Genomic DNA, 13,952 nt, shown 5'->3' with positions numbered 1-13,952 from the left:
CCCCAACTTCTTCTTGCCTCAACTTCTCTGCTCTGGAGCTACTTGGTTAACTTTGGTAAAGGTGGAGCTAACTATTAAGGAATACATTTCATACCATAGCAGCTTTTGTCGCACCTCCTAGATCCCTCTTGGACATGTTGGCGCCATGAAGATTCCTCAGTGTTGCCCACACAACTTGGTGTCACCAGCACCAACCTCCTTGTGCCTGAGAAAGACGCAGGCTGGGAAACAGAACCCATGGGACAAGGAACTGACCCAGGAGCTGTGCAGTGTCACTAGTCTTTAGGCTAGCCTTGGCACACAGTCTCTCCTCTGAAAATCCTGGAAATGCTCTGAAGCTAATGTGGGACTGCAATACTGATAAGAGGCAATGTTAAAACAGGGGTAAGGAACCCTTTGTCTCAGGGATCACTGTGGGAGTGAGGTAGCAAGACCCCAAAATAAATTAGAGAACTGCACAAGTGGGTGGGCGCACAGAGATTTTCTGAGGTGTCAGCTACTGGCCACTCCACAAGGTAGGACACAGTCTAAAGGTCCAACCCAGTTCAACACATCCTCTGGGCTTGTAAACCATGCCCTGCTGATTTGCCAGGCCTGTCTCAATCTGGAGGATTAGGAATTCTTGTGGCATTAGGGACCAAATCCTCTCATGTGCCCTGCACTAGACCTGGACGGACAGACTTGGGGCAGGGAGAACTTTCCTGCTCAGGCCATAAAACTACAGGCTCTATTATAACACTGAAGCTGAAGGAGCTCCTGCCGCTGTGGTCTCTCCTGCCAACAACAAGTGCAATGGCCAAGCTAAACACACCATTGAAGAGTGCAGTTATATCAAGCACACACAGGTCTCAGACAGGCAAAGGCATGCTCATGCCTTGCCGCACCCTGAGGCTTACATGTGGCTGCTTTAACTGCACCCTTTGCTATGTGGCTTTGCTCACTTGACTCACAGGTAACATTATAATATTTCTTACAGTAAGGTCTCTGAAGCCTGGAAATTGCAACCATAGGTAAAACAAAGCACCTTGTAAAATGACGGCATGAGACAGACATTTTATAGTAACTCTTGCAATTTTACAATGCCCTGCATTGGTGGGGTTTAAGGTACTTTGCAAACATTCATTAAATCTCACAACCAGGAAACAGAAGTGAAATGACTTGTCTAGAGTCAAAGTGAATCATTTAGGGCGAGCTCTTGTGAGCTGAGGATGCTGGGAAGTCGGGGGAAGAGAACCTCATAGTCCAGATCCCCATTCCTGGACCAGACTGCCATGAGACACTTTAAGTAATCATATTCCATCTGGGGTTAAATCGACAGAAAGATTCCTTTCACCCTGTAGACTAGCACTTCAATGAGTTGGCCTAAAACCTGGTTTTTAATATGTCCATCCTAACAGTGTAATTACTTCATACCCAAATGTCTGAGGACCTCCATCTATTACAGCTACCCCTCACCTTCTCCTGCAGCAGTTGCTGACCATTAATAACAGGACTAAAAAGTTAAAAGAAAGAAGCCGAGTCAGAGCATTGGCAAGGAATCCATGCTTCACCTTGAGAAGTTAACAAGGAGACTCTGCTCATCTTGTCGTCTGTATTCAGACGGCAAAGCCATTAAGGCTCGTGACATTTCACTGCCCTTTGCAAACTTGGAAATTCCAGGCAGTTTTGGTCCCTTTAAAAAAAAAGTGAATTAAGGGAGAAAATGCCTGAGGAGAAAGCACACCAGCCCACCAACTCCAGCAACTGCTGTGACTGCCACTAAGCGCACCAAGAGGAAATCCAGAGAGTCCTCCAGCTGAGAGTGCAGTCTCAGGACCTGCCTCCGCGTGCTCTCCCAGTCCCCAGAGTTGTCAATCACGTGGTCAGCTAATTTGCACTTCTCATCAAGCGGCAGCTGGGAGGCGATGCGCGCTTCTGCCTCTGTCTGGGCCAGGCCATTCCTCTTCATCAGTCGTAACAGCTGTGTCTGTGGATCACTACCGGGATGGGAATGAGAGACAGCCTCAGAGAAGCATCTGGAAAGGAGTGAGGCCCCCCCAATGCCTCCACATTGCAATTACAGGACACAGAGCACAGTGCTCCAGAGAACAGGACCCCTCAGCCCTATCCCAGCCAATACACCTGGTGGGGAGCAATCCCTTCCCACTCTCCAATCAGAGAGTGCTTCAGCTAAGGCATGTGACCCAGAACCTCCCCAGTTAAATGTCTCCTTTCATAAGGAACCTGCAAAACCAGCAGGATCCAAGGAACTGACCAGGTTTTTCTTAAAAGCCAGTTGAGCCAGCTTTCATTGCATCGTGGGGTCACCACTGCCAGAACGGGAGATTATACAGCACCGCCCCCAACACAAAGGGCGACCAGATAACATGGCATCAGCACCATCCCCAGCTAGCTTGGGGGGAGTGCATCAGATCCTCTACCCCAGATGGTTCTGAGAGTCCCACAGAAAGTGATTTTTGTCCATTATTAATTAGCACTATTATTTAGCATTCTTGTACTACACCCCACAGCCTACTAGCATTAAGACCCCACTGGAGATCAGGGCCCCATTGCGTTGGGGGCTGCAAAGACACCTAGCAAGACCATCTCTGCTCTGAACAGCTCACACTCTGATTAGACAAGAAACAAAAAGCAAGAGGGGAAATGGAGAGAGAGAGAGAGACTCAGAAGGATTTCCTCCCAACAGAGTGTGGTCACACTCCCTGTTAGTACCCCTTGAATTCTTAATGTTGGCTCTGTATCTTGATTTGCTGAGTCTTAACATATTCCTGCTTACTTGCATTTAACTAAAAGGCTGCATTAACAAGGGCTTTCAAAATGACACTCGTTCCCCACTTTCCTTGGCCCACTGTGGCACTTACCTGTAAACCAGCACTGTGTGTTTCATGAACTTGGTTACTGTGTTGGTCTCAAACAACAGAGGAATGTCCAGAATCACATAGCGGTAGCCTGGATGAACGAACCAACCCCCCACCAAAAACAATATGTATATATAAAATGTAAACATTACTACGTATAAGGTTTTCTTACCAAACACCTTACACACACACACACTCCATTAAAAATATGGACCGAGAATTGCATTGCTGCACAGTTGTAGCTGCCGCCCTGGGAAAAGTGAAGTACTTTCACTTTCTTCTTCCTCAAAAACAGCCGGTGTTTTTGTTCAGACTTTCAGACCAGAAGGCGAAAGCTTCAGAAAGTTGTGAGTGGCTGGAAACAGGAGGTTAGAACGGAAAACCTGATGCACCTTAGGACCAGAGCAGGCATTGCCGCTTTGCTACAATATTATCAGAGGTGGGGCTGGCTGTGCTGGGTTGCCCAACATGTCCCAAATGGGCTGGAATTTCCTATGCTGAGTGTCTGCCTCCAGACACGTTTTTGGCAAGTTTTAGCAAAAATGGTTCAGCTGTTGCAGAGAACAAGGTCGGGGAAAATATTTTGTAAAATCATTCACAGCTGTTTTGCTGAGAAGCTGCAGTGCCTCCATGCTTTGGCACAGGGACTGAAGATTGGGTGAGGTGACCCTGGGGTCAGGGATGTGCCCTTTGCTGGCCTCATGAAAATCTGCCATTTTCAGACTTACAGCTTGACCAATTTGGGCAGTTTGCACATGCTCAGCAGAGCTTTAATAAGCACCCCTCTTGTCCCCACGTTCTCTCTGCACTGAAATTGCTCTATCCCCTCTGTTCCCACGTGCTAACCAGACAGAGCATGTTCCATCCAGGGCTGTAGGAGTGAGACTTTTCCTGAAACTGCTCCTCTTGGCTGCTGTAGGTGCAGGCTTACGGATGAGAACTCAGAGCATGGAGACTGGACATATGTCTACACAGCAGCTTCCTAGCATGGGCACACAGATGTGCTCGCACTACTCCAGCTAGCATGCTGAAAACAGCAGCATGGCCATGGCAGCCCAGGCTAGCCACCAGAGTGCAATCACACGGACTGCCTCGGTACATACTTGGGCCGCCATGGTCGCACTGCTGTGGAGTTAGTGCAGATCTGTCCACCCCTGCTGGGAAGCACCCTGCCAGCTGCCATTTAGACATACCCAGTCTCTCGCAGACGCTCAGTACCCCCCGCTGGTGTAACACAGACACACCCCGGTCATTGGCGGGCAGGATCAAACTGGGGACCTTTGGAGCTTAGTGCATGAGCCTCTACAGCATGAGCTAAAAGCCAACTGGCTCTTAGTTAAGGCTGTAGAGCAGACTCATTTATCTCTCTTTCTACATGGTCTCGGTGCCACTAGATGGGACAGAACACCACACCCAAGAGGTGTGTGGGTTACACTGGCACAAAGGTAGCATGGAGGAGAAGGAAGAAATATCCTAACTTGTTTTAAAGCAGTGGGGTGAAGAGTGGGGAGGAGCAGCACATGGACAAGCTGGAATGGAAAGGGGCCTGCTACAAGGTGGGGCTGATAGGAGCCATGAGGACAGGGACACAGCCTTTTACAACCTGAAGTTGAACCCAGGATGCCTCAGTCCCAACATTTCTTTGCTGTCAGCCAATAGCTGTGAAACCCACCAGCAGATGGTCTCGCTCATCCCCCTCTATAATGGCTGGTTCACGTAGAGGATACCAACTTACTACTGCTACCAGTGACATTAACTCAAGTGGCAGAGACCTATGCTAAGGATCTAAAGGTTCCAACCCTGCTGATAATGCACATGAAGTGCGCATGGTATTTCAGAGGGTGGTTGTTGTTTTTTAAAAACTTAGAAAGTTACATACAGACAAAATATTAAGGTTGCAAAGTCAAGCCCTTAAAAGTTAAGAAATGGCAGAATTTAGATTAGTTGTGCATTATTCCTCATGCCCCAATCCTCCCTGCCTCTATCGGTCTGTCCCCACCACAGCCAGCCCATTCTCCCTCTGCCCCCTCCCCAAGCCTGTCCCTCCTTCTGTTATTCCCTCCCCAACCTGCCCATGCCTTGCCCTTGACCCCCTCTGTCCCTCATTCAAATCAGTGGCTTTGTCTTCCTCCTCCAGGTTGCCTGGATGACAGCAGGGAGGGAATGAAAGTGGGGGGGGGGGAAGAGTCTCCTTGGTCTCCGTTCTGGTGTCCAGCAGCACAGTGACCCCCAGCATCTGGAAAGAGCACCTTCAAGACAAATCTAGCTCAGTCACAGGCTGGAGCATCCTCCGTGAATGCTGTGGGGATGGTGGATGCTCAGTAAGGAGGGAATGTTTAGAGAATTTTGCTGCCAGCTTCTAACAAAGCTCTGCTGAGAATCTGGAACTGGCAATTTTCAGAGGTTTATAACTCAGCCAAACTTAGATGAATTTTAAAACAGACAAAAGGCACCTCTCTGACCCCTGCAAAATTTAAAGTCTCTGCTGCAAAACATGGAGTGTTCTGAAGCTCCTTAAAGCATTTATAAGCATTTAACATGAATACCACAGAGTATTTTTCCTTAACTTTATTGTTGGAAGTTCTGAACTGTTTTTGCTGAAATTTTAAAAATAAATTCCAGCTTAACTCAGAAATCAGCATGGAAAACTGCATCCCAAATGATTACAGTTGGCAAAGTTATAAGCAACCAACCAAAGGGACTTGTTATGATCACCTAACATGTCCCATTATGATAGGTATCCCTGCCTATCATAAATAGAGAAACTCATGGTGGCAATTTCCACACAACCAAGTGTATTTATTTTATACCTTAGAACACTTCTCCTGTACTCTGCTCACTCACCTGTCTCCTCCATGATTAACACTCCAAACCTCAGAGCAGCTTCCAAGAGCCACCTTTTCTGTTTTTAGAAGAAAAACAACCTGCCACAAAAGTGTTTCCTTATTTCCCTCCAGATGGCGCCCACCATTCCACCCCAATCATCCACCATTACCCCCCAACCCTGAAAAATACACTGGTCTGAGGAGCAGCAGGGGCTATACTCAATCCTGGACTAGGTGACAGGTTTAAGGTCCTCTTGAATCATCAGGGCTACAGCAGAGAACTTGACCCCTTGAAGGGCAGGGAATCCCCTTCGCCCAATTGGTGACAGGAGTTATAGAATCACTGGGTTAGAAGGGACTGCACGGATCATCTAGTCCAGTGGTCATCAACCGGTCGATCATGATCGACTGGTCGATCCCGGAGCCTCTGCCAGTCGATTGTGATCTCCAGCCGGCAGCACAGCAGGGATCAGGCAGGCTGCCTGCCCTGGCCCCATGCCACTCCCGGAACTGGCTGGCTGTTGACATGTCACTGCAGCCCCTGCAGGGAAGGGGGTGTGCGAGGTGGCTCAATGGGAGCTGCGGAGGCAGTGCTCATGGGCATGGACAGCGCCCGGAGACCCGCTGCCCCCTCCTGCTCCAGGGGCCACAGATGTGCCAGCAGCCAGCCGCTTCCGAGAGCGGCATGGGGCCAGGGCAGGCAAGCAGCCTGCCTGAGCCCCACTGCACTGTCAACCAAGTGCTGCCTGTGGTAAGCACCTCCCAGCTGGAGTCTGCACCTCGCACCCCCTCCTGTACCCCAACCCTCTGCCCCAGGTCAGAAACCCCTCCTGCACCCAAACTCCCTCCCAGAGCCCTCACCCCCTCCTGCACCAGCCTGGAGCCCCCTCCCACACCTAAACTCCCTCCCAGAGCTTACACCCCTCACTCCTACATCCCAATCCCCTGTCCCAGGCTCAGCCAACACACACCCCACAGTTGAGAATGTTACACTGATTTGTGACAATCCCTGAAGGATGTCACAAATAACAGTAATAAAAAGTAACACTCATGAAATGTCCAGTGGCTTCTATGAGATTAGGTGCAGTGTGACCATATGACCCCTGCACCCAAACTCCCTCCCAGAGCTTGCACCTCTCATTCCTGCACCCCAACCCCCTGCCCCAGGCTCAACCCAGAGCCCCCTCCCAAACTCTGAAACCCTCAGCCCCAGCCCAGAGTCTGCACTCCCTCCCACACTCCAACCCCCTGCCCGATGAAAGTGAGTGAGAGTGGGGGAATGAAGTGAGTAGGATGGGGATGCAGGGAAGGGGCGGGGTAGATCCTGGGTTGATCTTAAATTCAAAAAGTGATCTTGTGCATAAAAAGGCTGAAGACCACTGATCTAGTCTAACCCCTGCCAAGATGCAGGATTTGCAGGATTTCTAGCCACGGCTGCTTGCTGCATTAAGGTCTGCTGTCTTGCAACTTTAACTTACAGAAAAGCTATTTTAGAACAGTTTTAGATGCTTCTCAAATTAATGAGTGTTACCTGGTTGTCTAGCCAATGCCCCCTTGTGGCCTATTAAGCACGACTCACCCTGCCGCAGGTCCCCAGCGGTCGGGTGTCACCCCTCACAGATCCAGTTCCATGGTACTTTAGCCCTCTGTCTAGCACACAGGGGTCTACCCCTCGCAGGGTGTTAGAGTCGAAAACAAAAAGGAAAACAGATGGATTGCAGAGTCATTGGCAAGACCCTTCTGCTCTGGCCTTGTCTCTATGTGGCTAGTCCCTTTTGCCAATCTTCCTTGGTCTAGTCGTCCCACCTATCAAATGGCTCGTTCAGGTACCAAGCTGCCTCAGGCTCTGGGCTGAAACCAGGCTTCCATCAGCAAAGTAGCAGCAGCGCTCTGCTCTCTTTCCTGGTCACCCACAACTGGCCCTTTTAACTCCTCTCACCAATCCCGGACGTTGGCTGCAGGGTCACTTGGGCCCACATGAACTTCCTTAACCCCATGTTGCCAGTTCCCACCAAAATGAGTTATAATTTTTTCTCCTTCTAAGGCCTGTACAGTGGGACCCATAGTGCTAAGCTACCTGGCTTTATAAGAAGGAAACATTTAAAAAAAAAAAAAACCATCCGTGGTCTTAAAAAGAGAGAGAAGCCCCATGACAGTGTAGGGTGGACCAAAGGGTTATTAGCCCTGTATCAGTTGTGTGTATCTCATTCCACGTGTGGGTCTATAAACCCTTTGTGCCATAACAAGCTCTCTCATCATCTGTAGACACTACTGCATGGGACAGAAAAAGTCAGGAAGATATCTGGTATTTTTTTTTTAATAAATGGAGAAATCTACTTTATGTATTTCTCCATCTAGATGCTGTTTTATATCCCCTCTACTTATAAAGCAAGGCGGTTTTGTTACCCAAGGCACCCAGAGATAGAAAATGAACATTAGTCTAAAAATGATCTAAAATAGCTTTTCTATGCCAAAAACGAAACACCGTCATGGCTTTAAACTCTGATCTGTTGGAGGGCAGACGTGAGGGCTGTGTATTCCGTTGGAAAACCCTCTTCCCGCTCTGCAAGACTGCAACTTATAAAGCTTTAAACTCATCAGCTGCTACAGGACTGGGCTTCAGACCAGTGGAACTTGGGGGCAGGGAAGGGATTCCATATGTGCACAAACCCAAAACCTTAGCAAAAGCCATTTGGCCTAAGACACCAAAAATAAATATCCCGAGTCAGTTGCTGCAAACTAATTAAGACAAAATCATTTGCAAAATGATAGCTGGAGCAGTTGGTAAAGCTCCCCCAATGGCTTCCATAAGCTCATTTAGATACGCCTCTTATTTCCTTTGTCTATTTCTCCAGTTTCCTTTCTTGTCACCTTCCTTCATTGGCTTACTTTCTCCCCCTGCATCTCTCTCAGGAGAGCTTGGCTTCTTCAGCTCCCTAGCAAAAGGTTATTCAGCTGTCACATAGCTCACCCTTGATAAGCTCTGCAAACTAGGCTGACTCTATTAAGACATCCCTCTGTCTACACGGAGACCTCCGAAACAGCTGGTGATCTTATCTGGCATTTGATTAGACCAAGTCTGACGGCTGTATTTGTTATATTTATCAGAGGGAAAAGCAGAACTCCAGAAACCACAGCTGTCAACCCATTTTTCACCTTATCGAGTTTAAGAGAGCTTTATGGCTTTTAGTGAAGCAGGGGGTGGAGGGGAATAATATTAGAACATTTCAGAAGGTGTGACATTATCTAAGGAGTAATCTCAGAAGAAGCCATACAATGCTTCCCTCAGACCCTACAGATGTACTTTAAACCATATAGGGGAGAAAATGTGAAGGGCAAAAATAAAAGGCAGACTTATCTGAAGAGGTACAATGAAAGGATAGCCACATTGCTAAAGGCCACTAGTGACATAGCACAAAGGCAGTCAGTCAACATTTTAGCTCCCTTTCTCCTCTAGTCCCTTTCCCTCCTAAAGGAAAAAACAAGCAAACACATATTGCTGGTCGCCAGTGTGACCAGAACCCCAGATGTCCAAGGATTCCATAACAATTGTTTAGTTTCTTACCTAACACAAAGTATTTAAAGATCTGTTTCAGCATCTCTTTCTGGATCTTAGGGTGAGTGATGGAGTTCAGCAGCTGCCGTTTTTCCGGGTGGGAGAAGATAATGTTTCCCAGAGCCTCCCGGTTTATCTCCCCACTCTCCAAGAGGATTTCATTTCCAAAGTAATGCACTATCTGCTGATAGGCTAAGAAGCGGGGCTGAACCACTGATAAAAATAAACAGCTGGAAGTTAGTGCCAATTCTGCATAACAGGAAGTGAGTGCTTACATCAGTGAAGGGTCTAAAATGAATCTCATTCACTGAACAACTGAGGTCTATTCCGTTCAAGGGAGAACATGTCTATTGACCAGCATACACTGAAGCAGGGCTGTGGAACATCTCATCCTAGGGGTCTAAAATCTACAGGAGAACCAACTTTGAATCTAGTGCTGCAGAAACAAATTTGCTAAACTTTTGTTCCAATAACACTTAAATTTCTACAGTGCCAGACACCCAAGAGATCAAATTACTTTGCAAACGTTAATTAGCGTCATCATTCTCCTAAGAGGAAGCATTATCCCAATTTTAAAGATCAGTAAACTGGGAGAAAGGACTTGCCCCAGGTTGCACAGCAAGTCAGTAGCCAAGCTGGGAAAAGACCTGCAGAATCATCATGGATTCGTCACTCTCCAGCAACTAGGTCTCAGAGGATTCTCTGCTGGAGAGGCCGTGTTTCTAACTGAACCACTAGGAGCACTCAGTAGTGATACATGTTATTTCAGTTGGTTCCTTTCAAAAGGGAAAACACTGCAGTGAGCAGAGTTGTATGAAACCCTTTATAATGTATAGTTATCAAGGGCCACAGTTTACATTTTGACGGATCTTTCTACACGCATGCCTTAAGACAGTGGTGCTTTCTACACTCATGTCCCTAGAACACGGGGGGGGGGGGGGGGGGAAGCAATGCCAGGTAGCTCAGGCCAGCCCCACGGAGGGCAGGAAGGGAGCGCCACCTCAGCAGGCCACCCAGCCTGTAGGTCAGCTTGCCACACCAATATCTGCCTTCGTGCCCAGTGCTAACTCTGCCCCAGTTGCATGTGCCTTCCCCAACCCTGAAAATCTGAGGGAGGAGGGGCAGAGGGACATGTATTGGCCCTGCCCTAGTGCTGCCGCCTGGCTGCAAGACAGAAGCTGCCCGCTGCTGAAGAAGCCTTGGCTGTGCAGTAATGGGGAGTGGGCATGGATTTGGTTAGCGATAAAGGGGGGCAAGACTGGAAAAGTTTGCGCACTGCTGCCTTGAGAGAGCACACGACTGCCATAGATTTTGTTCTATTCCAGTTGGGTGCAGAGTAGGGAGATTTTAGAAGACAGGCACAAATATTCGGCTTGTTCTAACTGAAAACTCTTGGGCTGGATGAATAGCGTAGATGGGCTCCCACAAGGGAGTAGGAGGTTACTAAATATCAAAGAAGACTGAATATTAATAGGCTTAAGGTTTCCAATATCATCAGAATCAAGCCATAAGGCTTCTATAGAATACGTGAGATTCTTTGTGATAAATTGCACATGAAAGCCTGTAGGAGGCCAATTCTCAAGAGCTGTTTGCAGCTTATTATAGACTAGCGTGATGTAAGGAAAAGTATGTCATTTTAAAAAGTCATCAAACTTGCTACCCAGAGGATATACTAATAAAAAAAGTAATTGGGAGAAGGCTGGGGATAAAATGAAGTGTAAAAAAATTAATGTATATTCTCAAAAAGAAAAGGAGGACTTGTGGCACCTTAGAGGCTAACAAATTTATTAGAGCATAAGCTTTCGTGGGCTACAGCCCACTTCGTTGGATGCATAGAATGGAACACATAGCAAGATGAGATAGATTAGATACACATATATACACAAGTTGCCAAACAAACTGTGAAAGGATAATTAGTTAAGATGAGCTATTATCAGCAGAAGAAAAAAAACGTTTGTAGTAATAATCAAGGTGGCCCATTTAGACAGTTGACAAGGTGGTGTGAGGATACGTAACATGGGGAAATAAGTTTAATATGTGGAATGACCCAGCCACTCCCGTCTCTATTCAAACCCAAGTTAATGGGATCTAGTTTGCAGATTAATTCAAGCTCAGCAGTTTCTCAGTGTAGTCTGTTTTTGAAGCTTTTCTGTTGCAGAATTGCCACCCTTAAATCTTTTACTTAGTGGCCAGAGAGATTTAAGGGTGGCAATTAATCTTAACAAAAAAGCACCCACCAAACGTCTATGAATGAAGGCTGAAATGCTCTTCTGGGGGTATTGGCGACATTCACCGGTCACTGAAGCGCCACCAACAGCCCCTGACAGATAAAGAGTTGTGTCATGGTAAATTTGGTGGTGGCTGGAGGAAGGGAGAGTCACAGATTTGCAAAGAGAACTTTGTTATGCTCCTTTACAGACAGCTGCTCTACAAAGCAGTGTTCACTGCACTATGTTCTAGGAGTACAACACCCAGAGTGAAATCTCTTCGCAGTGTGGGTCATTAAAATGGGACTTTTGATTAATAATGTATCCTGTTTCCAATCCTCAAGACAGCCAGTCCACACATATCTTGTCTTAAACTGGGGAAGCAAAAGGTAACAGTTATTGACTGAACACAGAGCACCCTCTGCTGTCTAAACTCCAAAGCACCATCAGCAATTAACTCCAGATTGTCAGGGAAATATGAGAAAAGAGACCAACAATGCAAAACTAACCCTGTCTGGCAATAACATCGGCATCAATCACTGCACAGCCCAGTTCCCGGAATACTGCCACTACTGTGCTTTTTCCTGAAGCAATTCCACCGGACAGACCGACCAGGAACATCCTGCTCTGGAAAAGAAAGAAAGCTTAAATCACAACAAAATAAGACCGGGTTTCACTAATTCTGTACATGCACATGTTTGCCCTAATTTAATTCAAAGAGGATCAAACTTGTATTTCTATGGCATGTTTTCATTAGAGATCTCAAAGCACTTTAGGAACATTAATTAACCCTCACCCTCTCTTTAAGATACATAACTTCATTTTACGCACTGAGGAACTGAGATAAAAATTAAGGCCAAGATCTCTGAATGTCCGCTAGTTTGGAATGCACAATCTGAATCAAGCAGCGTCTAATTTTCAGAAGCGCTGAGTATCCGCAGAGCCAGTTGGCTAACTGGAATAGTGGATGCTCAGCACTTCCAGAAGTTAGGCCCCAAGTCTCAAATGATGACTACCAAGTTAGTAGACATTTCTGAAAATGTCAGTGTAAGTGACTTGTCCAGGGTTATAACAAAAAGCAGTGACAGAAATGGGAAGAGAACTTAGCCCCTCCCTGCTCATAACATCCAACCCCGAGATGAAGAACTTTGTGGATGGTCAGGGAGAGCATCCCAGCTGATCTCAGGTGGGATGCACCTGCAGAAAGGCTGCCTCTAACATAACCAGCATCCACACCACATTGAGCCTTATCAACACATTAAACTGCACCAGCAAACTAACGTCAAATCAGTGCTATCTATGGCAAACGTGCAGTGTGCTCTATGCAAAAGGCAATAGTAAGGTAGCAGGCTGTTATTTTCTACACTAACTGAAGGTTCCACATGTCTCAGAGGGTAACTACATAGAGTTTATTTAGTAATCCAACCAATTTGCTCAGAACTATGAATCTCACTGGCACCCATGTTACTTTGCTAACACATTAAACATCCTAAGATTTAGTTTGTTGCGAGTTAAGATTAATTTAATACGCTTCAGGGCCGGAACAACTCCGTTCTGATCACCTCATCCAACTGCCTGTCTAGCACAGACCTGAGCATTTCACCCACTGGTTCATGCATCAAGCCCATTTCTTTTAGCTGAATTAGAGCATTTTTCTTTAAAGAACATCCAGTCTTGATTTTAAGGGATGGAGAATTCACCATACCCCTAAATTCTAATGACTAATTACAATCACTGTTAATAATGTGTGCCTTATTTTTAGTCTGAATTTATCTAGCTTCAGTTTCCACTGGATCTTCTTATGCCTTTGTCTTCCCGATTAAAGAACCACCTACTATCAGAAATATTCTTCCCTTTAGGTCTCTATGGATTATGATTCAAGCCACCTGGTAACTTTCGCTTGCTCAATATATTTGGCTTATTGCTCTTCTCCAGTCTCTCAACATAAAACATACTTTCCAGAAACATTCTTACAGCTCTTTTCCGAATGCTTTTCAAACTTTCAACATCCTTTTTGAAGCAGACAAACCAGAACTGGACCCAATATTCCAGAAATGATCTCCCCAGTGCCCTATACAGAGGTAAGTGTTTTTTCTGATGAGCAGAGATATCTAAAAAGATACAAAATACAGCAAGTTTCCCCTATTTTGGAGAGTCTGGTTTGACTTATAAACAATCCAACCTCTTCAACATTAGAGCTCCCTTTTTTTTCCAGTGAAGAAAACTCTTCTGCCAAATGCAGTGTTGGGGGCAAAGAGTAAGTAAATCTCAGTCTAACAGTGTTTCGCAATCTGCTCATTTTTAGCTCCTCTGCACTTGTTTGTTCAAAGGACTTTAAATCCCTTCCAGTGCAGAAATAGTAAAATATACTAAGTTTGACACCATTTCTTCCCTATATATAAATGTGGATGTGTATCATAACTTATCACACAAGCATTAAGTCACTGGATGCCACAGGAACCACTCCCCCCATACAGGCAGCAGAAGGTATACAAATATATTATTT

At 46.3% G+C, this 13,952-nt stretch overlaps 1 protein-coding gene across 4 annotated transcripts in view; it reads right to left on the bottom strand.

The window, feature by feature from the left end:
- Nucleotides 1-1,033: 1,033 nt before the first annotated feature.
- Nucleotides 1,034-13,952, bottom strand: part of DCAKD (dephospho-CoA kinase domain containing) — a 135,066-nt gene continuing 122,147 nt past the window's right edge. For 3 of the 4 annotated variants that reach the window (XM_084615687.1, XM_084615686.1, XM_084615685.1), the window contains 4 exons: nucleotides 11,956-12,073; nucleotides 9,249-9,452; nucleotides 2,862-2,949; nucleotides 1,034-1,976 (listed from right to left, as the gene is read on the bottom strand). In XM_084615687.1, the coding sequence (XP_084471813.1) occupies nucleotides 1,691-1,976; nucleotides 2,862-2,949; nucleotides 9,249-9,452; nucleotides 11,956-12,067 (690 nt within the window). In that variant the 5' untranslated portion in view covers nucleotides 12,068-12,073 and the 3' untranslated portion in view covers nucleotides 1,034-1,690. The remainder of the gene's footprint in view (nucleotides 1,977-2,861; nucleotides 2,950-9,248; nucleotides 9,453-11,955; nucleotides 12,074-13,952) is intronic. The other variant, XM_084615688.1, reaches the window with a different exon arrangement.

This window comes from Lepidochelys olivacea (genome assembly GCF_965140295.1).
Source record: "Lepidochelys olivacea isolate rLepOli2 genome assembly, chromosome: 27".
Classification (NCBI taxonomy): Eukaryota; Metazoa; Chordata; order Testudines; family Cheloniidae; genus Lepidochelys; species Lepidochelys olivacea.
The sequence above is the reverse complement of the archived record's forward strand: the minus strand, read 5'-3'. Positions and strand labels throughout refer to the sequence as shown.